The 25,873-nt window shown below is 46.1% G+C and overlaps 1 protein-coding gene across 2 annotated transcripts in view; it reads right to left on the reverse strand.

Annotated features, from left to right (window-relative positions):
- tbck (TBC1 domain containing kinase) overlaps positions 1-25,873 on the reverse strand; it is an 84,194-nt gene that overhangs the window by 37,257 nt on the left and 21,064 nt on the right. For both annotated transcript variants that reach the window (XM_066678880.1, XM_066678882.1), the window contains exons 18-22: positions 24,136-24,186; positions 23,924-24,007; positions 23,390-23,475; positions 15,390-15,426; positions 12,363-12,524 (exon numbers count right to left, since the gene is read on the reverse strand). In XM_066678880.1, coding sequence (XP_066534977.1) covers positions 12,363-12,524; positions 15,390-15,426; positions 23,390-23,475; positions 23,924-24,007; positions 24,136-24,186 — 420 coding nt within the window. The remainder of the gene's footprint in view (positions 1-12,362; positions 12,525-15,389; positions 15,427-23,389; positions 23,476-23,923; positions 24,008-24,135; positions 24,187-25,873) is intronic.

Here is a 25,873-nt window from a genome sequence, read left to right on the forward strand (position 1 = left end):
TGGATTTCTCATAATGATTTAAGGCTCATTTACGCTCCGTGTTAAATATAGATACGCACAGGGCCTTCTGTTCGTACTCTGTGTTCATTTTGTCTGCATTTGTGCACGTTCTGGGAAAGCTTACAGATCCGAATGGAACGGAACAGTACCAAGGGAACAGTGGGGTGGTGTAGCTGATAGCTGAAGTAAAATATGGCCATTGATATAATGGGAAAATAATTCTCTGTCTGTATTCTGCAAAGTGTTTAATGCCCTTAAAGACCACCAGGGTTTACACCTTGGCCTCGGTTGTCTTTTTTTGTAAAATGTCACATTATCACCACCTCCTCCATCATCACCATGTTTGTTTTAGTCAGAAACTTTTCACTCTAAACTGCCCTCTAGTGGAGCTGTTGCATCCACCCCATCGTAAAGGATATGTAGAAGTATGTGTGCAGTCAGGGTTACAACATTCATTAATTATCTGTAACTGCTCATCTAATTCGGGGTCGGGGTGGGTCCGGAGCCTACCCAGAATTACTGGGTGCAAGGTTGGGAACTCACTCTGGAGAGGTCACCAGTACTTCGCACCTACAAACACTTTTGCGTAGCCCATCCACCTACCAACGTGTGTTTTTGGACTGTGGGAAGAAACCGGACCACCCAGAGGAAACCCACGCAGACACAGAGAGAACACACCACACTCCTCACAGACAGTCACCCGGAGGAAAACCACGCAGACACAGAGAGAACACACCGCACTCCTCACAGACAGTCACCCGGAGGAAACCCACACAGACACAGGGAGAACACACCACACTCCTCACAGACAGTCACCCGGAGGAAACCCACACAGACACAGAGAGAACACACCACACTCCTCACAGACAGTCACGGGGAGGAAACCCACACAGACACAGAGAGAACACATCACACTCCTCACAGACAGTCACCCGGAGGAAACCCACGCAGACACAGAGAGAACACACCACACTCCTCACAGACAGTCACCCGGAGGAAACCCACGCAGACACAGGGAGAACACACCACACTCCTCACAGACAGTCCCCCGGAGGAAACCCACGCAGACACGGAGAACACACCACACTCCTCACAGACAGTCACCCGGAGGAAACCCACGCAGACGCAGGGAGAACACACCACACTCCTCACAGACAGTCACCCGGAGGAAACCCACGCAGACACAGGGAGAACACACCACACTCCTCACAGTCACCCGGAGGAAACCCACGCAGACACAGAGAGAACACACCACACTCCTCACAGACAGTCACCCGGAGGAAACCCACGCAGACGCAGGGAGAACACACCACACTCCTCACAGACAGTCACCCGGAGGAAACACACGCAGACACAGGGAGAACACACCACACTTCTCACAGACAGTCACCCGGAGGAAACCCACGCAGACACAGGGAGAACACACCACACTCCTCACAGACAGTCACCCTGTGTAAAGCTTTGTGCCTTGTTTATTTGCGAACGGTGAGCAGAAGCCTACAAATCAGAAGGACCACTTTACACAAGCAGCTGAAAAAGCCTTTAAGGAGGGCGTCAAAGGTCTTCCATCTGTAGTTTATTCAATGTGAAAGTTCTGTTTACACTTAATGACTATTTGATCAAGTGAGGTTTTCAGCTCAGAGTGACCAATATAAGGGTAGAGCAGGAAAAAAAATGACTCTGAGATGCCTTGGGCAATGCTGGGAGATGTAATCTAGCAAGTAATCAAGGCAATCATTGAAGCACTGAGGTATAAAGCACACAAGCTGAAAACTGCTCCAGCTTGCTTATACTGTTGTTTGTGTGTGTGTGTGTGTGTGTGTGTGTCAGAAAGACAGAAAGAGAGCAAAGGTGGAGAAATAGTGGGAGTGCACAACCACTGAGCAAACATATTTTACCTTTATAAGGAGTTCTCCACTCTTGCTGAACTTGGCCAGTAAAAATAACACAACTGCTCAAACCTTGGACACTATCTGCAGTGTAGCGCCCCCCTTTGGACACACCGTCTCCAACTGCACCTCCCCTGCAATGTGAATGCCACTCATCCCCAACGTGAGAAGGGGGATTTGAAGAGAAAGCGATTGAAACATTGCCCTGATGTCAGATAATGGCCATATATTATGGATGTGGCTTAAGCCTGTCGTCAGCGATCCTCTGCTGAGGCAAGTGCGGTGCAACTGGGCGACACAGGAGCCAGGAGGAGGGCGGAGGCGACTGAGGAGGAATCTGAAGTACGCGCTGGGGGGCCGTTCAAGAATGACGCTGTGTGTGGTATATGAGGAGACAGCCAGGGCCTCTCAAACACGAGTGTGTGTTCTGCTGCGTTCCCTTCAGACGGCAGCCTCCTGCGGAGTTAATTACAGCAGTCACAGCATGCGGAGCGCGCCAAGCTGACAAGCCCAGGAAGACGCTGTTCGCCCCTAAAGAGCGCTAGGCCACAAAGCTGCAGCAGTAAAGAACAATATAAATAAATAAAGCAAAGAGAGTCATCGTCCCTTCGGCTCCTAGGAAAGAGGGATAGAACACTCCGCGTATTACCGCTTAGCGCTGTGACAGCCAGAGGCGAGATAAAGAAATGCAGAGAAAATAAGACAAGACTTTTCACGTCCTCTGCCATTTTGTGTTTCCCCACTGAGCTCCAGTTCACCACAACCAGGCTTCACTTTCCTATTTACACACATTACAAAGCACTGACTTTCAGAAAGGAGGGAAGGCCGTGGGGATTTCACCCTTTACACCACATTCCTTTATTCGTTCACCTGTAACTGCCTCAGCCTTAATCAGGATTGGGAGGACACCCACTTAGACACTGGGAGAACACACCTAAGTGCCACGAGGAAAGGAACTACGTGACATAAACATGTCCGCCACCGTGGGGCAGCCAAGCGAGGCCCGGTGTGCTTGGGGCGTCACCTAGATTTCAAAAACATCCCATAATCTCACATTTCACTGAAACATCGTCACTTATATTGCAGTGTATTAGAATGAATGTGTGAGTGTGTGTCGCCCCGTGGAGGACTGCCGCACCCTCAAAGGGGCGCCCCAGCCTTGGGTTCACGACCCACCACGACCCTGGACAGGTGACACATGCCTAGAAACATCCTTATTATTCACTTATTTATCATCTGGCTAATCATTAAGTAAATACTATAAACTGTGTGTGTGTTGCCCTGTGAAGGACTGGCGCCCCCTCCAGGGTGTGTTCCCGCCTTGCGCCCAATGATTCCAGGTAGGCTCTGGACCCACCGCGACCCTGAACTGGATAAGGGTTACAGATAATGGATGAATGAATGTGTGGTAGCTTCGATGAAAGACGAGTACACACAATGTGTTTGTAGGTATGGAACCGAACTGGGACTCTGTTGTTTATAGGGTTTATAGAGTTAAACAGAGATGGACCCAAGCTGTTTTTTTCTTTAATCCTGCTGACAGAGTCAGAGAGAAGTAATGGGAGTAAGAATCAGGGACAACAGGCTGCAATCTCATCGGCTGCTGTGCTGCGGTTCAGACCAGGACGGAGATCTATTGCTCAATAAATCAAACGGAATGGAAGGATGAAGATCTGTCACTTTTCTCAGACTATCATTTTTTACCACCCTCTCTCTCTCTCTCTCTCTCAAATACAATTTTTGGCTTTTTAAACTTTTGTCCAGAGTCGTTATAAAACAATACAATATGATTCTCCATTTACAGAAACCTGTTTTGTTTTTGTTTTAGCTTTTAGCTTAGTTTTCGGCTCCTTTAGGAAAGTACCATTTACTGTCAAACAAGAGCAATGCCCTCAGTTAGGATTCTTTGATGATCTGATCACGATGTTTCACGGCTGACCTCAGTATTCGGCTACACTCCGCGGTTACGTTTAATGTTAAAGCTTCCCAGAAGTCACGGTGTGTCCTAAATCACACTTGACAGGTCCGTGCAAATCTAACGAAGAGTCGAGAGAGAAGTACTGATGAATTTTAGATGAGGGATTCTCACGTGGCGTCTCTCAATGTACGTTTACACGTGAAAATGATGCTGTCGTTCTATTTCGTTTGTGGGGAAGAGATGGGAGTGGCTCTCTGGGTCTGGGGGACCCTGGCGGTTGCCTCTCTCATTGTGCACACTGGGAGACAGAGAGAGAGAAGGCTGCTAAGACTTGAACACAGACTGCCATTCTCCGCGAACGCCGTTCCAGCAGCTTCAGAGGGATCAAACGCTCAGATGCTGAGAGACTCTGACAGCGAGTTTTAAGGACATCAGGAAGAAAGCTACTGCTCCACTCATCTCTTCACAGACGTGTTTTGTAACGGCTGCCGGCGCTGTCACAGACGGTTGCAGCTGGATTGCGTGCAGTCACAACAGGAAAATAACCTCCTGCCTGCACCCAGTGCAGAGCAGTGGGAGAGAACAGAGGGGGAAGGCTGGAGAGTCCAAGCGCAAACATTTAATGGAAGTGAGAGCGCATAAAAAGCAGACATCATCACCTTGAACTCACCGATACACAGAGGAACCAAACGTGGAGGCCACCTGACTGATGTATGTAGGTGGTGTGTGTCAAACTGATCTCCACATGAATGCGGATCCCAGAGCCTTGGCTTGGGCCATCGCTTCCTCGTGTAGACACACAAATATCACACCAATATCACTGGCCATCTCATTTGGTGTTTTAGTGTATGGTAAGACACACTGCCCTGTGATGGACTGCCTCTGTGTCCAGGGGGAGTTACTGTGTCCCAATGATTCCATGAAATAAATCACTGAACGCAATACGACTCTCTGAAAACAATGAAGCAGTTACAGAAAATAAGTTAATGATTAAATAAATGAAGGCATTTATTATTTCTCTGATTTTTTTCCCCCATTTATTTTTCATTTGACCTTAGCTTTCACTCAAATGTTTTTTTGTGTTAATTTTATCATTTATTACATAGTTTTTTAACCATAAACTTTCATGTTTATGTTATTGTTCATTCTCTTTTTATTTTCAAATTTACGTCTTGTCTAAATTGGCTTTATATTGCAAGTTTATTTAAACATCATCACAATCGTCATCGTTGTCTGTAACGCTTATCCAGTTCAGGGTCGCAGCGGGTCCGGAGCCTACCTGGAATCACGGGGCAGGAACACACCCACACATTCTCCCACAATATTCATAGCAATGGACATTTTTGCATGTCCAAACCACCTATCAACGTGTGTTTTTGGACTGTGGGAGGAAACCGAAGCACCCGGAGGAAACCCACGCAGACACAGGGAGAACACACCACACTCCTCACAGACAGTCACCCGGAGGAAACCCACGCAGACACAGGGAGAACCCACCACACTCCTCACAGACAGTCACCCGGAGGAAACCCACGCAGACACAGGGAGAACACACCACAGTCCTCACAGACAGTCACCCGGAGGAAACCCACGCAGAAACAGGGAGAACAAACCACACTCCTCCTCCAGGTCCCTGGAGCTGTTTGACGGCGACACTACCCACTGCGCCAGGTCTGACACTTTCAGGTCAATTGTAGGTGACTGTGATAATGGACAGTGTTCCGTGTGGTCACTCTGCTCAGGCTGTGGAAATGTCCCATACACAACATTAATTACAAGCTTTACAAACCGGAAAGCTTGCTGCTCCACTGCAATTCACTGCTTCACTTACAAACTGGACAGTGCAAAGAAATTGGTGAGATTTAAAGCTTTCGTAACGACAGTAGTACCTCGGGGCAGTCCTAAGGCTGTGCCCCCTCTTCTGCTTTCCAACCAAAGACCAACAAGCAGCAGCAACGAACCGACTTATCAAATACACCGACAGTCAGCCCTGGAGGAGCCTCACAACGAGCAGCGGTCCCTGAGCTCATATTTTAATTATGTAGACAAGCTGACCCTCAGACTGAGGAGAGGAGCGTCCAGAATGGACGAGTAGCAGAACCCACTCGCTGACTGACAGAATATGTACTTTTTTTTAATACCTGAGTGCTGAGTAAGTTTACATTACTGACCACGCTGAGGTGCTCGCAGGTTTTAAAGTGTGATGACATGCTAAGGTCTTGTGGTCCTCCAACACAGTGTAGGGTTGTGTGGTATAATGGTAATAACGTATACCACGGTATTTAAAAATGTGGACTGTATCTCGAAATGACGGTGGTATTTATGGTGTGTCACATATCTGTTCTGTGTTTTCAAAAAACGCGGCTAAAATATTTATGTGCATTTAAGAGAGCCGCAGGGAGGGGGCGCTGTGGGAGCTCACTGAATGAGGCCTGAAAATGGGGGGGGAAATACACACGCCCAGTAGAACATCACATTTGTGAGTTTAGCGCTGAGTTTGGGTTAAAATAGGATGACCAGACGTCCTCTTTTACCCGGACATGTCCTTGTTTTTAGACTTAAAAAAAATGTCCGGGCGGAATTTCACAAACGTCCGGCATTTTGTTTTTCTAGAGCTTACACAGAACTTTCGAGAAGCGTTTCGTTCACAAACTAGTCCCGCCCTCCCCTACTCCGATTGGTTCGTTTGAGTGAGAAGGGGGCGTGGCGAAGTAGCCTAAAATTTTCTGATTGGACGGTCTGACTGTAGAGCTACCGTTATTGGTCGATAACCTTCTCTGTAAACATTTAATTGGTCAGTCTGCACGTCAGTAGTCCTTGTTTACGTCAGGCAAAGCTCATCTACCTACCCTCATCTCGAGCAGCTATGACGAAACGTAAATGTAAGTTCTCAAATGATTTAAAAAAGAAATTCCCATGTTTTGTGTAGTAAATAAAGGTGTAAAGGACCTAAAAGCACACAGGTCCTTTTTTTGTCCTCTTAGCTCTGGTCACTCTAGTTAAAAGAGAGAGGAAGTTGGTCTGTGTTGAGCTAAATTCACTCGACTATGTGCTCACAGATAGAAGGCTCAGCGCAGCCTGACAGAGCACCCCGTCCTCACAGTAATAACGTATACCGCGATAATATTTTGAGACGCATGAATGTTTGAAGAATGTGGATACCGCCCATTTCTACCTCACTGGATAATCCTTGAGTGAAACATAAAGTTATGATCAAGCTATTTAAGGCTCTGAATCTTAGAGGTTCTACACCTACTCAAATCCATGTGGCACTTTCGTTCGGACCGTTTATCTTTCAAGTAAATTAGCCTTTTTCCATTTTTTAACTGATATTAATTTACTAGTTAGTAAATATGAATCAGTGCCAATAAAATGGCATACATTTTAAATGACAGTACTTATCATAATTACAGGGGGTCCTCGACTTACGACGTTGATCCGTTCCTACGTCGCGTCGTAAACCGATTTTCGGTGTAAGTCGGAACATACGTACATACTGCACGTAAATAACATACTGTACGCACTTATCCTATCCTCACACCTATCCTCCTCGGTCCCGAGCCGCGTAACCGTGTATCCTTCCGCCGCGCCACGCACACCACACATGAAGTTCGCGTTACGACGTTTATGACGCAGAACCACTTAAATCGAAACAAGGCTTTATACAGTAAATGGGAGATGTGTCGTAACCACGAAACATCGTAACTCGGGACTGACGTAACCCGAGGACCTCCTGTATACTATAATTATAGATATAGACATACACTGACATTTTAATAATATTAAAATGACCTTGTTTCTACATTCACTGTTCACTTTATCAGTTCCCCTGATCATATATGTGCACTTTGTGGTTTTATAATTACAGAGAGTTGTCAACACGTTGCTCTGCATACTTTGTTAGCCCCTATTCAGGCTGTTCTTCAACGGTCAGGACTGCCACAGTACCAAAACCGAGCCCGTGTTATTTGTGTGGTGGACAACTACAGTCAGTGATTACAGAACTACAAGTGTGAATGGTCAGTGGAGCTAATAAAATGAGCAATTAAATGAGTTTAAAAGAGTGGTTATTTAAATGTTTTGTCTGATTGGAATATGTTTAATCTACTCTCTAACACACAGCGTAGTTCTTTTATTCGTTTATTGAATGTCCAGTCAAAGTGTGTAAACTCGATAAGTGTTCACACTCCAGCTTCTCCCAGGTGAAACACTAAAGGTAGCAGGGCTCTGTGAAGCTAGAGAATGAGCAGCAGCACCCACCCAGAGCTATCAGAAGACTGCACATAATCAGTCAGCGGGATGGCTGCTCTCATTCACTCTGAATTACATCCCCATCACAACTCAGGACGCCGCTCCATTCACCCGCCAGCTTAGAGCCTCTCATGAAGAAAAATGCCTTCACACAAAATAATCCTTCACTCCCACAGTAATAGCCATTACCAACAAGCAATAATGACCAGTCTACCCTCTCTCGCTGCACAAGCTACTGCAGCACTTGATCATCCCGCCATTTGTTTGTACCGTATTCACGCCCACGTGTCGGCTTCCCAACAGCAGCTTTAATCATAAGCCCACTGTTAGCCAAGGACCATTTTCTGTTTCACACAAAGTGTATAGCAGATAATGCTTCCTGAATATGGGTCTACTCTTTATTACGCATTACAACAGCAATAAAACAGCGTTATAGTATATTACCACTGTACAAACCACAAAGCAACAAACTACAAACTGCTGCAAATTGGTTGGAGTGGAATAACTGGCTAATGGTCACAGGGAGTATTCCAGTTCCAATCCATACCAAGAGAAAGAAAAACTCTGAAAACTGATGTTTATAATGTAAGGCTGGATCAAATTTAGAGCTGGTCTGAACCATTCTGCACAGGCTCTTTCTCCAAATCAGCCATAACAATAATGATTGAAGCGTTTAGCCATCCTCCAGGCAGAACCAATTCACTTCTGTTTTAATCAATAGCTCGGCGTACGCCGTTTGAATTCAGGTCTTACATCCAAACACAAGTTCTTCTGAGCTGTGTTTTCATTTCAAGTGACCTGTGAACTCCCCAGAGATTCAGTCAAAATCATTCACACCCATTTACTATCTACAGCATTCTAAACTAGATATAAATAACGTTTACGTAAAGTTACAAATACCAGTACATGGAAGTGTATATTTTTTGTACATAACTCACTGTAATAAATGTCATTTCAGTGGTTAAAAAGATCCAAATCGCAGTCACACAGCTCCAGGGACCTGGAGGTTGTAGGTTCGATTCCCACTCCGGGTGACTGTCTGTGAAGAGTGTGGTGTGTTCGCCCTGTGTCTGCGTGGGTTTCCTCCGGGTGACTGTCTGTGAGGAGTGTGGTGTGTTCTCTCTGTGTCTGCGTGGGTTTCCTCCGGGTGACTGTCTGTGAGGAGTGTGGTGTGTTCTCCCTGTATCTGCGTGGGTTTCCTCCGGGTGACTGTCTGTGAGGAGTGTGGTGTGTTCTCCCTGTGTCTGCGTGGGTTTCCTCCGGGTGACTGTCTGTGAGGAGTGTGGTGTGTTCTCCCTGTGTCTGCGTGGGTTTCCTCCGGGTGACTGTCTGTGAGGAGTGTGGTGTGTTCTCCCTGTGTCTGCGTGGGTTTCCTCCGGGTGACTGTCTGTGAGGAGTGTGGTGTGTTCTCTCTGTGTCTGTGTGGGTTTCCTCCGGGTGACTGTCTGTGAGGAGGGTGGTGTGTTCTCCCTGTGTCTGCGTGGGTTTCCTCCAGGTGACTGTCTGTGAGGAGGGTGGTGTGTTCTCCCTGTGTCTGCGTGGGTTTCCTCCAGGTGACTGTCTGTGAGGAGGGTGGTGTGTTCTCCCTGTGTCTGCGTGGGTTTCCTCCGGGTGACTGTCTGTGAGGAGTGTGGTGTGTTCTCCCTGTGTCTGCGTGGGTTTCCTCCGGGTGACTGTCTGTGAGGAGTGTGGTGTGTTCTCTCTGTGTCTGCGTGGGTTTCCTCCGGGTGACTGTCTGTGAGGAGTGTGTTGTGTTTTCTCTGTGTCTGCATGGGTTTCCTCCAGGTGACTGTCTGTGAGGAGTGTGGTGTGTTCTCCCTGTGTCTGCGTGGGTTTCCTCCGGGTGCTCCGGTTTCCTCCCACAGTCCAAAAACACACGTTGGTAGGTGGATTGGCGACTCAAAAAGTGTCCGTAGGTGTGAATGTGTGTGTGTGTTGCCCTGTGAAGGACTGGCGCCCCCTCCAGGGTGTATTCCCGCCTTGCACCCAATGATTCCAGGTAGGCTCTGGACCCACCGCGACCCTGAACTGGATAAGGGTTACAGACAATGAATGAATGAATGAATTGTGTATTGTGTACTGGGACGAGTAGCACTGTCATAGACATATATATATATACAGCACTGTATAATACGTAAATAAAAGGCATAGGTAAAACCATATTGTTAACATATAAACCAGAGACTTGGAATGGCCATCTACACAATTGAATTTATGTTCATAAGCTTCATGCTTATGTTTTTGCTGAGTGTAGCTTAAAGGAGTCAGTGGGGAGCTTTATACTCGCGGAAACACAGTTTTCTTACCATACTGTGTACTGAACTAGGAACAAGTAAACATGCTCCTGAGACAGAGAGAGAGGTTTGTTTCGACATATATTGTAATTTGCATAATTCAAAATAAACATGTTTGTTTTATCCTCCTGATACGGAAGTTATTCCTTCGACAAGTACATTAACATGAGCCAAGAAGTTGCTTCAGCCACCTCAGAAACACAGTTATCCCCCCACAAGGTGTTTGCTCAAGTTGCATTTCGCATTACAAATACTACAGAGAGCTTTTCCTATGTTAGGTTTTGAAAAATGTAACAGCACCTGAGACAGCTTTCAGCCCATGTGTTACGCTGGAAGGAAATTTGGCTCCAACTGAGTTGCTCTGTAGTACCAACATGATTTAGTCGGTACCCGTAAAAGTGCAGACTTCGTTACACAACCCTAATTATAAACACATATGGAGTAAAGGCTAAGCACCACTTAATGGACCTTCATGAATATTTCACATTATTTTAGTTACTGACAGATATAAGTATGAATTAAAATGAAAATAGCAGCTTAATTTGCTTTAAAACTGACAATTTTATTAAATTGACGGAAAAACCCGAGCTCTCTACGGAAATTCTTGAACGCAACCGTGACGTCACTGGTGGACAACAGCTGAACAACGCCGCGGTAAAACACCGTTATGACTGACTGTTATGACAGTATCTAGCTAAATAACCAACATTATTCATGACAATAGCCTAGCAATAAGCTAAACTCAAATGTAGAGGTACCGTTATTCTTGTAAATGTGATCGAAGTCGAACTCGAATTCATCCGACACTATAAACCTCCGTAATGCAGCTACGTAGCCGAGTATAATCTGAGCCACCGAGTTTAGCGAGTCAAGCTAACGTTAACTAACACCAACTAAAACAGGCGAAGTGAGTGTCCTTACCCTGTTTACCTCCATGTTACAGAGGCTCTTAAACACCTTTCGTTGGTGTCCTTACATGCCCATATTGTTGGGAAAGCGCCAGTGAAATGAGCTACAGATAACGGAGTGAGCGGATGGTCCTTTCCAAAGTGCCCGTTTAAAGTTGACAAATTTAGTCCATTTTCTGGATATTTTGGGATCTTTGGGCCATTTGTGCACAGAAGTCCCACTGTACATTGAATGATTGCAGCCAAAAACAACACACCTTTTCGTCATTTTGCATTAAATTAAGTGCAGCTTCTAGAGTTGTTGTCCACCATCTACGTCACAGTCAAGACGCCTATTAGAGTTTCTAAACACCGTTGGGGGGGGGGGGTGTCTTTTAAACCTTATTCCTTGAATTAGTAAGAAATAACATGTTTTCTGACTATCAATAAACACAAGTTAGGAACTCAAATTCCACTGTATTTATTTGTTTGACACTTTCATATCGCTGGTGCTTAGCCTTTAAACTTATGGTATTTATCCAGCATGCCTTACATGTTACTGTAGTGTTAGGAGTCTTGCCCAAGGGCTCTTATTAAGGTAGCCATGTTGAAGTCAGAGGTGTTCCCAAACACACTACACAAATTATAATGTACGCCAAACAATAACTTATGACCTTGTTGGCATGCTCATTCCAGAGCAGCCGAGGAGGAACAGGTTGTGAAGGACTCATCGCTGCCAGAGCAGGAAAACCTTGTGGTTGTGAGTAAACAGATCCTTCAGTGGCACATACATTTAAACCATTTTCCCCCAGCAGAATAATGGACCTGAATCATAGTGCAATTTGAAATCCCACCACGCACTGAATGCTTTGCTAAGGGACTGAGCTCTAAATAAATCACTGGGAGGTCAGATATTTACACCCCCCCAGTAAAACACCAGGAGCATATGAGCAGTCATATATTCACTAGTTGGAAGCTGTTTATCACAACTTCGGCAGGGCTTTTGAAAACGCACAACTCACTGGGAGAGAGCTCTTGCATCAGCAGCGGAGCCTGAAAGTGAAAGAGTGCTTTTTAATAGCAGCCCTTCAGTGGAATAGAGGAGCTGTATAGAAGCCCTTACCTGGCAGGTCAGAGAAGAGAAGGATGCACTCGTTGAAGCCGTTGGCCAAGAGCCTGTCTCGTAGCTGCTGTAGAATAGCCACTCCAATACAGAACGGGAAAGAGGAATTCCCCAAGAGCAGGGTGTCCCACAGGTGGAAGATCTTATGCAGAGGGAACACGTCTGTGGAGAACAGAGACAAAACAAAATGGCAGCTCATCAACAAATCTCATTTATACCATATATTACAGCCCACTTAAATGCAGTAGATCAGCCAAGACAGGTGTGATCTACACTTATTTTTTTCAGTTTTGCACAAGTTGCGAAAGTTTAAAGGAGATGTTTTATGAAAAAAATGATAAATGACTTGTTCAGTGCCTTTACACAAAAAGTTGGGGAGCTTGCCAAGCTTCAAACTGCAAAAACAAGACCACCCAGTCTGTTTTTCGTGGGCTGCCAATGTCTTAAAACCTAGGATAAAGTGAGCTGTTCTGACTTCTTACATAGAATGCAGACACTTTTGAATTGCCCCCTGCCCCTTCATCTTATTCTCTCCAATCACAGGCCCAGACTCACTCATGTTAGAGCACAACAAGCATGAATATATTTAGGGTACAGAATAAATATCTAGAAAACTACTGCTTCTTGCTCGTCACTCCTGTGCACTCGCGCCGGGGGTGAACAGCGAGCGGCTCGTTATCATTTAAAGGAACCGGCCGTTCTGAACATGGCTGTGTATACAGGGAGAACGCTGCAATGGTGTTTGGGTCCAGGCAGTCTGAAGAGCTGGGCCAATACAGGAGAAAAAAGTCGCCTGAAATGTATCTGAAAAGCCATGTGTTTTTAAATGGAACAGGAAAACTGAAGTGTGTGCGAGTGCTGTTTCACAGGATTCCGCAGTAGGATCAGTGAGAAGAGTCTCAGGAGACTCAGCCCCCACACACATGCAAGAGTAGAGAGGTCACAGGGCCACGTTTCACACCATCAGCCCCAGAAAGGCAAGTAATAAGCCTGCACTCTTCTCATTCTCCTCACGACGCCACAATGCAAGAGGGTGTTATTCCACAATTTCACTGAGACGTCCAATAGAGGCTGGTCACAGAACCCAATCGAAACAGATTAGACGACATTTTTCTCACTGAATGAGACATTTCGAAATCAATGCCAGGACCCGAAATAGATTTTTTTTTTCAATACAAGATCACGGTGTAAATTGCTATTTAACAATTTTCAACATAATGGAACAGTGCCTGATGAAACAATTGGCCATTATAGTCCATTAGCGAGGATTGTTTTGGAAATACACATTCTCTGAGACAGTTCATAGAAAAGATCCACGACATCTTATTACTGCAGGTGCAATGTGAAACATCCAGAGACAAGATATGACCTTATAGTTATCCTCCTTTCACAAAAGATATCAAGGAGAAATCAAATGACAAGGAGGAAGAGGTGGGGGTGTGTAGAGTGTAGAATGTAGACAATGTTTTGATTAATAAACTACTTTCCAAGAGTCACAGGGCACTTGTGGGTTTTCCTACCACTGTAGTTTGTCCATCCATCCATCCATTATCTGTAACCACTTCAGGGTTTCCAGTTCAGGGTCACGGTGGGTCCAGAGCCTACCTGGAATCATTGGGGCGCAAGGCCGGAATACACCCTGGAGGGGGCGCCAATCCTTCACAGGGCAACACACACACACCTACGGACACTTTTGAGTCGCCAATCTACCTACAAACGTGTGTTTTTGGACTGTGGGAGGAAACCAGAGCACCCGGAGGAAACCCACGCAGACACAGGGAGAACACACCACACTCCTCACAGACAGTCACCCGGAGGAAACCCACGCAGACACAGAGAGAACACACCACACTCCTCACAGACAGTCACCTGGAGGAAACCCACGCAGACACAGGGAGAACACACCACACTCCTCACAGACAGTCACCCAGAGGAAACCCACGCAGACACAGAGAACACACCACACTCCTCACAGACACAGAGAGAACACACCACACTCCTCACAGACAGTCACCTGGAGGAAACCCACACAGACACAGGGAGAACACACCACACTCCTCACAGACAGTCACCAGGAGGAAACCCACGCAGACACAGGGAGAACACACCACACCCCTCACAGACAATCACCTGGAGGAAACCCACACAGACACAGGGAGAACACACCACACTCCTCACAGACAGTCACCTGGAGGAAACCCACACAAACACAGGGAGAACACACCACACTCCTCACAGACAGTCACCCGGAGGAAACCCACACAGACACAGGGAGAACACACCAACTCTTCACAGACAGTCACCCAGAGGAAACCCATGCAGACACAGGGAGAACACACCACACTCCTCACAGACAGTCACCAGGAGGAAACCCACGCAGACACAGGGAGAACACACCACACTCCTCACAGACAGTCACCAGGAGGAAACCCACACAGACACAGGGAGAACACACCACACTCCTCACAGACAGTCACCTGGAGGAAACCCACACAAACACAGGGAGAACACACCACACTCCTCACAGACAGTCACCCGGAGGAAACCCACACAGACACAGGGAGAACACACCAACTCTTCACAGACAGTCACCCAGAGGAAACCCACACAGACACAGGGAGAACACACCACACTCCTCACAGACAGTCACCCGGAGTGGGAATCGAAATTTGATTTTGTAGCTGTAATAGCAATGACTGAGGCTTCTAATTCAGCTAGCCCACTGTCTGATTAACTCATTCATTCATTCATTGATTCATTCATTCATTTTCTGTAACCAGGGTCAGGGTGGGCCCAGGGCCTAACCAGAATCACTGGGTGCAATTAACTTTCTTTAGAAATAAGAAGCCAAACCTGGAAAGACCGAACCTGGAGGGTCACCACTCTACAGAACACGACAAGAACCAATGCCTGGCATTGGGCAGGGTGACCTTAGGTCTCATGTGCAGCTACTCCATATACTCCAGACATGAGTCTATGCTTTTCTATAGAGATATAGCCTGAGAACAATTGCCAAATTGTACTTACGGGTGAACATCGTTAGGAACCACGGAATGGCGTAAAGCTGTGGAGAGAAAAGAAGAATTTGGTCACACAGAGAAATGCTACCATTTCACATATAACCTTATAAGATGGGGAAAGTTGCATACACATGCAAACAAACAAATTGTATATGCAAATTGTACTGCTTGGGAAAAAGCCGTTGCTAAGGGTTTCATTAGTCAGAGTGGCAGTCAATTAACGCTCCATAGCTGGGGACCAGGAATCCAGCTGGGTACCATAGATATTAACCCAGAAACGAAAGGCTACATTTTCAATGGTCTTCAACTGCCAACATGTCCAAGAGCGCAACATAATTAGAGCTGCTATCATAGAACAAACAAGTCCATACATGGACACTTGGCTGGAAAACAGCTTGTTTTGAATACACAATAGCTGTAGTTGTGTAATAAATACTTGTATAAATACAGTGTCCTTAATGGCCTCAATGTTAGCTAGTTCAAAACCCTGGACCAGCAGGAAAATTGGGGGTGGGAGGGATTGAAAGAACAGTGCTGTCTCCTCCCTCAACATTCAGTTTTGAGGTGACCTTGAGCTCCATAGATGCTGGGATGGCTGCCTGCTGCTTTTGGTGTTTGTGGGCTCACTGCTCCTAGTGCACTAATGTGTGTGTGTGTGTGTGTGTGTGAGTGTGAGAGTTAAGTATGGAGGCACAGTTTGGTGTTGTTGTAAATAGAAGTGTTGCAGCATGTGCTGTATATATTTTGTACTGTTTAAGTACAAGAGACAAAGCGAGGTTGTGAAAAAAGAATGTGAATAAAGAATTACGTCTGTATTCTGTAGATAAACCCCCTGAAATATAAGTAGGCCTCAGGAGGAAAAACATAAAATATATGAAATATGTATAACATGGACACTGATTTAGTGTTCCTCCGAGCAGAACAGATGTCCTTCCATGCCCTCGCTCTCCATTCCGCGTGACAGACCCAGAAAAGAGCAAGAACAGCTCAGTGGCCCTACCGTGCAAACATAAAGGGTAATAAAATACCAGCCCTTATAACACAGGAGGTCTAACTCTTTCCCCAGCATCCCTCCTAATGGCAGCCTTGCTCTGGCTGTTTCAGCAGAGGGAGGGAGGGGCAGGGGTGGAATCAGTCCCAGTGCTTAATTGGAGGTTGAGGAAGCTGGCCGTTTCCTCTCGGCTAGGCTCGAAGGGGCTGTGGGTAATGAGAGTGTGCGAGACTGAGTCTCTTTAGTTTGGCCAGCTCTGCTCAGCAGGGTCCAGCTCCCTCTCCCTGCTGCCCACGGCTTCAGGAGAACATCTCACCCTGATGGGATTAGCCGGCCATTGCCAGCTCCAAATTAGCAGTCTAATGGCAGGCCTCAATCAGAGGGTGCACTTCAAATGCCACACTGTCTGTAAAAAAAAGTGCTGAGTGCCAATGTGAGTCTGGGTGGGAGAAAATGCAACATGCTGCAGAGATGTTCTGAGTTAGAAACATTCATTCATTCTCTCTAACCGCTAATCCAATTCAGGGTCACGGTGGGTCCAGAGCCTACCCGGAATCATTGGGCGCAAGGCGGGATTATACCCTGGAGGGGGCGCCAGTCCTTCACAGGGCAACACACACTCACATTCACTCACACCTACAGTCACTTTTGAGTCGCCAATCAACCTACTAACGTGTGTTTTTGGACTATGGAAGGAAACCGGAGCACCCGGAGGAAACCCACACAGACACAGGGAGAACACACCAACTCCTCACAGACAGTCACCTGGAGGAAACCCACACAGACACAAGGAGAACACGCCACATTCCTCACAGACAGTCACCAGGAGGAAACCCACGCAGACACAGGGAGAAAACATAGAACACACCACACTCCTCACAGACAGTCACCCGGAGGAAACCCACACAGACACAGGGAGAACACACCACACTCCTCACAGACAGTCACCCGGAGGAAACCCACACAGACACAGGGAGAACAAACCACACTACTCACAGACAGTCACCCGGAGCGGGAATTGAACCCACAACCTCCAGGTCACCGTGCCGCCCACCAACATTATTCCACCTAACTATATGCATTTTTGTTTTTTGGGATTACAGGAGGAAACCCATAGAGACACTGAGAGAACTCTCTAAACTCCTCCTCACCGTGACCTTGCCTTGGGACTGGACCCACATACTCAGGACCCTGGAGCTGTTGGAATAAATCTTTCTAGATGTTCAGGTAGGTGTCTTGAAAGGGCTGTGTAGGTCTCAGAAGTAAGGAATCAACCGACAAGAATGAAACTTGGTTGGCAGGTCTGTCATCGTGAGATTCAAGTTTCACAGTCAGTGTGACATAAGAAAGGACAGGCCTCATCTCTGTCCCTGACTGACTATATAAGCTCATCCTGTTGCGCATGCTTTCCATTCTGATGCTTGCTGTTGTGTTGGTAGCTTCCTTTGCAGCAAAGTATGTCTCAGAGAAGAGTTTTTAAAGCAATTCCAGCAGTTGGCAGAGTTGGAGAGGGGTCACATCGTAGTGCTCCGGAAGGCGGCATAGCCTTATCAATGCATGGCGCACCATACCGGTCGTGTGGATATTACCATTGCACTACCATTGGTGGATAGAAGGTGGCACACACCAGAGACCTGAAGGATCTGGGAGACCTACACAAACCACAGAGACAACAAACCAAACAGCCATGATTTAGGACATTCAGCGAACAGTGATGTCCTCCATGTTGACTCCTAGTGCCAGCACCATTGGCAGACGGCTGCACAACACAGGACTACATCAAATCCATGTGTGAAAGCACAGTGGTCATCACAGAGATGAACGGTTTGTTGTCATGTGTCCAGAAAGCCTGGAGTCATGGTGTGGGGTGCAATTCCATATGATGCCAGATCACCCTTGGTATTCATTACAGGCATGGGACGGATTATCACAGGACACCATTAGACACTACTTCTGTCTGTGTAGGCCAATAAATGTGGCCCATATCAGCCTAAATTTTTAATAATTTATTGTTCCTGATAACCATTATCTTTCTTCCGAATATCATTGCAATCCCACACAATTGCAACTATTTTTTTGCCGATGAGTCAATTTTTCCCCTCTTCATCCAATGTTTTTATTTTTTTTGAGTATATTTATTAAAGGAGTTTGTTTGTTCCCCTCTGCTGTAGTTACAGCCTCTACGTCTCGGGGACAGCTTTAGACAAGATCTTGGAAACAATGGCATTGGCATAATTTCATTCTGAGAGCCTGGTTACAGCTTGGGGCCAACTTGGAAGAATCATGTCCCGGGCACAGTGCTGTAAAGAAGTTGACAACCTCCAACTAGCCAAACAGCCTCCTTCATGACAGCTTTCATATCACAACACGACTGCAGTCTCTTGTTTAAGTGCTTCATTATAATAACAGCCGATGGGTGGATTTGGCTAGTTCCCATTTTTCAACCTTTTACACCACTAGGCATAGACGGCTGAGATGCCTGATCGAACACTGATTTTCTGTGAACTGTTGTAGCATTCAGCCTTGTTGTCCTCAACCCAGTCAATTTACATCTTTTCTGCTATAATTCCATTGTGCTGTCCCCAAAATATCCACAGCTGGGTTGCTCTTGATCAAGGCACCTTACCCTCAACTGCTCCCCAGATACCGGACAAGCTTCCCTGCCACTCTGGTTGTGTAGGTGATCACTGCCATGTTGTACTGTGTACAAAATGCACATCTCTCAATTTCATTGCATACTACTAATAGAGATACTACTAATGCTAGCTTCTTTATACGCCTCTAGCCAACGCTTAGCATTAGGAATGGTGACCTTAGGTTCATGTGCAAAGCCCCAGAGTTTCTGCTCATCCTGGCTAAGCTTTTCTATACAGATTATACAAGCTGTATGCTACTGAATGCCTGTGTCAACAGTGAGTGCATCCTAATGCAGCTAAACTCACTGATCAGAAGGACTGTCTGAATACTAAACACCATTAAAAATGAGGTTTCGAACTGGTTCTGCTTCTACTCCTGAGGTCAACGTCTACAGACCTCTGAGAGCAGCAGGGAGTGAAGGCAAAGAGGAACTGGATTCATGAAGATTCGTTTAAATTAACGATCTCTAGTTCATTATTTAGTGTTTCCAAAATGCCCCTGAAGAAGTGTAAAACTATAGTTAACGCTGGCCATCACAACTTGATGTGAAAGCCAGTGTTATCCAGACCACATAAAAGTAGTTCATCTCCCATGGAACATTAGCATTTACGCAGCCAAAAAGGGGTAACACTTCGTCAAACAATTCTGAACTTCCAACATCAGTCGGAATCTATTCATCCTTGATAAACAATTCAACAAGACGCCCATTGAACATGAATAGATCAAGTATTATCCAAGGCACAGTGCGAAAATAAAGCTCCGGTGCCTTTGAAAAAAAAAGCACGCCTTTCTTTCTGAGACTAAGTCCTGTGCCTGGCGGGACGGGAAAAGGCACAAAAGCCTCAGAGGTGATGCCGTCTTAAAGAGAGCAGAAGAATCAATTGAAATTTATGTGAGATTCATTGTCATTCAGGGGCGGTGTGCTTAAAGAGCGTATCGCCAGTGGAGCCAAGCTCAGCCGCACATGCCGCACAATCAGACGGTACAGTCTGGCTTCGCATTCGCATTGTGTGGAGGACAATGACAGCTGTTCAGGGACCGAAAAGTACATCAGCTCAATGTCCCTCTTCGGGCAATGAGTCATTGTTAATTCCCACCCTTCATCTTTTAATGGGCCTTTCACACCAGCCCCTTGGACTTGATGGAGCCTGGAAGAGAGGCTGGAAGGTCAGGAATCTTTGCAGTATTGGCCCCAATGAGGGTTCTCGGGGTTGGCTGGGTTACAAGCCTAATGTCCCATGAGGGTCAGCCTCACGGAGGTCACACATCCATCAGTTTAGGACAGACTAGGTTGCCAAAGCCTCAGAAGCTTTGACCTTGGAAGGATTCTGAGGAAAATGGAAGGTCAGACAGTGGAACAGAAAGGACGAGCACAAAAGGCAGAGAGAGAAATGAAGGAAATGGACATTGAGCTCATGAGGGAGTCCCAGAATGAGAGGAGAGCCCAGTCTTCATTACACTTGAAATGAATTACCAACCGTGTGTGTGTGTGTATGCTCATGTTTCCTGAGGGAAACCTTGGCGAGCACTGAAATCTCAGGGTCAGATCTGTGTGAAAAAAGGCATGACAATGACCAACCCTGGAGTGGTATATGCCACTGACTGAGTGCAGAACCCGTCTAATCCCACCTTGTGTAAAGGAGCTAACTCTGTAAACAGTACAGAGATATTGCTGTTTCAGATACAGATATCACAGAGGGCTGCTGCGTTGATGAGTTCTGTAACAAATGGCAGGTTTGAAGAAGAGTGTGAAGTAAATCCAGATTAAATTCATTTCATTCATTCATTATCTGTAAGTGCTTATCCAGTTCAGGGTCGCGGTGGGTCCAGAGCCTACCTGGAATCATTGGGCGCAAAGTGGGAATACACCCTGGAGGGGGCACCAGTCCTTCACAGGGCAACACACACACACATTCGCTCACACACTCACACCTACGGACACTTTTGAGTCGCCAATCCACATACCAACGTGTGTTTTTGGACTGTGGGAGGAAACCGGAGCACCCAGAGGAAACCCACGCGGACACGGGGAGAACACACCACACTCCTCACAGACAGTCACCCGGAGGAAACCAATGCAGACACAGAGAGAACACACCACACTCCTCACAGACAGTCACGTGGAGGAAACCCACACAGACACAGAGAGAACACACCACACTCCTCACAGACAGTCACCCGGAGGAAACCCATGCAGACACAGAGAGAACACACCACACTCCTCACAGACAGTCACCCGGAGGAAACCCACACAGACACAGAGAGAACACACCACACTCCTCACAGACAGTCACCCGGAGGAAACCCACGCAGACACAGAGAGAACACACCACACTCCTCACAGACAGTCACCCGGAGGAAACCCACGCAGACACAGGGAGAACACACCACACTCCTCACAGACAGTCACCCGGAGGAAACCCACGCAGACACAGAGAGAACACACCACACTCCTCACAGACAGTCACCCGGAGCAGGAATCGAACCCACAACCTCCAGGTCCCTGGAGCTGTGTGACTGCGACACTACCTGCTGCGCCACCGTGCCGCCTCCAGATTAAATTAAAAAAAAACTATTTTGTGAAATAATGACTGAAATATAAATGTAAAAACATTAAAAATAAATAAATAAATAAATCACACAGCATTATTACAAAAGCAGCAGCTCGGAAAACTAAAGTGTTACCTAAAATAACTTGAGAGGGGATCTATTAGCACAAAACGTTCTTCTCTTTTATAATCCTTTTGGTTAAAGACAAATCAAATGCAGGCTAAACTGGCCACAAGTATGAAGATTTCGCCAGTATTCTGATAGTTGTAGGTTGTCTGTCTGTAGGTTTCTATGTATTCCTGTGCACTGGCTATTATCCCTAAAAGAAGAAAAATAAATAAACAAAACTAAAAATAAACCGATTTGTTTCCTGAGGGTGTGTTTTTGTTGGATTTATTTTGGAGTCTGTATATGAAAAGTGAAATTTTCTTATTGCTATTGAACAGCTGGGAGCAGTGCAAGGTTAGAGGCACTTCAGTCGCGGATGCTTGGGGAATGAGAAAGCACCGTTCCTTCACTGCCTCCTCCCCGTTTTTCCTGCCATTATTAAGGTTCTAACCAGTGACGTGTCTGTCCCAAGCCTGCTTTTCTAAACCAGGGCACCCGGGAGCAACCCATGCAGACAAGGGGAGAACACACCAAACACCTCACCAAAAGTGACCCAAGGTGGTATTTGATCCCACCACCCCATGAAATACGGTGAAAATTAAAAATTACAACTTGAAAACACTTCAAAAAACTATGGACTGGAACTTGAACTAATTACCACCCAATTACTTGATGTATTTACACAATAAATAATAATTACATTGAAATTTTAAAACTGCAGCGCTATATTTAAGAATCCTGAACTAAAAGAGAGCGTAAATTATATTTATACATTCATTATCTGTATATTATTCTTATCCAGTTCAGGGTCGCGGTGGGTCCAGAGCCTACCTGGAATCATTGGGTGCAAGGCAGGAACACACCCTGGAGGGGGCGCCAGTCCTTCACAGGGTAACACACACACACACATTTACATCTATGGATACTTTTGTCAACAGTCACCCGGAGGAAACCCACGCAGACACAGAGAGAACACACCACACTCCTCACAGACAGTCACCCGGAGGAAACCCACGCAGACACAGAGAGAACACACCACACTCCTCACAGACAGTCACCCGGAGGAAACTCACGCAGACACAGGGAGAACACACCACACTCCTCACAGACAGTCACCCGGAGGAAACCCACGCAGACACAGAGAGAACACACCACACTCCTCACAGACAGTCACCCGGAGGAAACCCACGCAGACACAGAGAGAACACACCACACTCCTCACAGACAGTCACCCGGAGGAAACCCACGCAGACACAGGGAGAACACACCACACTCCTCACAGACAGTCACCCGGAGGAAACCCACGCAGACACAGGGAGAACACACCACACTCCTCACAGACAGTCACCCGGAGGAAACCCACGCAGACACAGGGAGAACACACCACACTCCTTACAGACAGTCACCTGAAGCGGGACTCAAACCATCAACCTCCAGGATGTTGACGAGCTTAAATTAATAAATTAATAACTTATCAAAACGAATATATTATCAACATCACTGCACTGATTTTCTTGATTCGAAGCGCAGCAGCTCACGTACGGCAGGTGAAATGTAACACACTACCTCAGAGATTAACTTTTTTTATTACAATTTGATGAAACCCAAACCTGTTCGGCTTTGTTTCTGTTTTTGCTATTTTTCCGACTGAAGTTCTCCTGCTTCCACAGCTACACTCAGGAAGCCGCTTTAAAACATTCATCAAAGCAGAGCGCACTCACGTCTGGGATGAAGCCGATCTCGTTCAGGTGGTTGCTGAGTTCGGGGTCATGGAAGGCGATCATCTGCGAGAAGACCGTCAGGTACTCTGAAACAAGGTGAAGTCAGAAAGAGACGTCTGGCAGCCTTCCAGTGAACTCAACATTTCCTTTCTGTTATTAGGCCGTACAAAGGATGTCTTATAAATGTGTACAGGCAAGGTTAGCAGACATTAATAAGTGGGAAACCTTCTCTGGACACAAGGCCAGACAGCAGAGGATATACACAATCAGTGATAAAAATAAAAACATTTTAAAGATGTTTTAAAAGATAAATAAATAAATAAAAACCCAACAGAGCTGGAAAAGAATCTCTAAAGAAGCAACAGGCAGACACAACAACAACACCACCACAAAACAGCCCTGTGGTGTATCTTTTTCCCCTTTTGACTGATGTGTCGAACCGACGTAAAATGGCCCGAGGCTAGGGGAATTAATGGGTGTTTTAGAGGATTGCAGGAAGGTGCATTTTACTGTGAGGAGAAACAGAGCGCTCACCTTGGATGACGTGCGAGTTGTCCTTCAGGAAGAAGTTGTACAGATATTTGGGGATGAAGGCAGACATGCAGGCGTAGGCGAGAGCTGCACACAGGGTCACAAACATCACATATTAACATCAGAACATGTCCGAAGGCTTTTAAACATCAGGCCAAATACTGAACCAAAACTAGAAGGTAAGCATTGGTCTTTTGGAACAAATCAAACCCCACCTTCGTTGTTAAAGTTCAGGTACAGAAACGGAGCACACAGGGAATCCAAGCCTGAAAAGCAATTAAAACAAGATTGACATGTCTTTCTAAATCAATTTGGAATAAGAAACATCACATGTGAGGAGTGTGGTGTGTTCTCCCTGTGTCTGCGTGGGTTTCCTCCGGGTGACTGTCTGTGAGGAGTGTGGTGTGTTCTCCCTGTGTCTGCGTGGGTTTCCTCCGGGTGACTGTCTGTGAGGAGTGTGGTGTGTTCTCCCTGTGTCTGCGTGGGTTTCCTCCGGGTGACTGTCTGTGAGGAGTGTGGTGTGTTCTCCCTGTGTCAGCGTGGGTTTCCTCCGGGTGACTGTCTGTGAGGAGTGTGGTGTGTTCTCCCTGTGTCAGCGTGGGTTTCCTCTGGGTGACTGTCTGTGAGGAGTGTGGTGTGTTCTCCCTGTGTCTGTGTGGGTTTCCTCCGGCTGCTCCGGTTTCCTCCCACGGTGCAAAAACACATGTTGGTAGGTGGATTAGCGACTTAAAAGTGTCCGTGGATGTGAGTGAATGTGCGAGTGTGTGTGTTTGTGAGTGTGTGTGTTGCCCTGTGAAGGACTGGCGCCCCCTCCAGGGTGTATTCCCGCCTTGCGCCCAATGATTCCAGGTAGGCTCTGGACCCACCGCGACCCTGAACTGGATAAGGGTTACAGATAATGAATGAATGAATTATGTTGATAAGAAAGTGGATGAAGTGGAGTCACAAGTATACTGCATGTATATGACAGGCCAAAAATGCTTAAGTGCCAATACATTAGCCCCACCCCCACCCCCACATCTTGCTCATTATTTACGCGTATGCTGGCTTTGTCTCCTGATTACACTGCAATGGCTTGTAAAATGCAGGACTAAAAATAGACACACTTAAAAAAATTAATGCATGTATTGCTCTTATTGTGAAAACACCTGTAGTTTGGGATCACGGAGAAGTTAAGCTTGAGATGATTTAAAGAACACACATCCATCACCTGATGATAATGTAATAACTTTCCTTCTGGTCACAGTCAAATCTGTAAAAGGTACAGCCCTGTACTTTCAGAACTGGACACCCTTAGTCAAAGTACAGGCAAAGCAGAGAACACAACTTCTACAGAGAACAACCACAAACATGGTGTTTATCTCCAAGCTGTTGTGCATAGATTTTCACAGGTGTAGTATATTTTAATCAAGTTTAAATTTAAATGTGCCCCCTCCAGGGTGTATTCCCACCTTGCGCCCAATGATTCCAGGTAGGCTCTGGACCCACCGCAACCCTGAACTGGATAAGCACTTACAGATAATGAATGAATAAATGAATGAAATTTAAATGTAAATTTATTGTATTTATTTGCCACATTTAAAACATTAGAACATAAAGAACTAGACAAATATTATATTTTGTACAGGACACATTATCTCCTCTGTGTTTAACCTTTTCTTAAAGGGTTAAAAGCTTTGGCCTGTGGTCACATTAATAAGATCCTTTAGCTGTCCACAAACTTACAGCCGACCCACAGTGAAGCTGGAGAGACACCTAGTGGTGAGCTACTGACACTGCTCCTTTACTAACAGCACTCGAAAATATAATGTACGTATATTTCTCTGAAAATATCTCATATGTTTTATATATTGGACTTTTTTGACTAGATAGATAGATAGATAGATAGATAGATAGATCCTAAGACAGACAGACAGACAGAGATAGATAGATCCTAAGACAGACAGACAGACA

Source organism: Hoplias malabaricus, chromosome 8 (assembly GCF_029633855.1).
Source record: "Hoplias malabaricus isolate fHopMal1 chromosome 8, fHopMal1.hap1, whole genome shotgun sequence".
NCBI classification, from domain to species: Eukaryota; Metazoa; Chordata; class Actinopteri; order Characiformes; family Erythrinidae; genus Hoplias; species Hoplias malabaricus.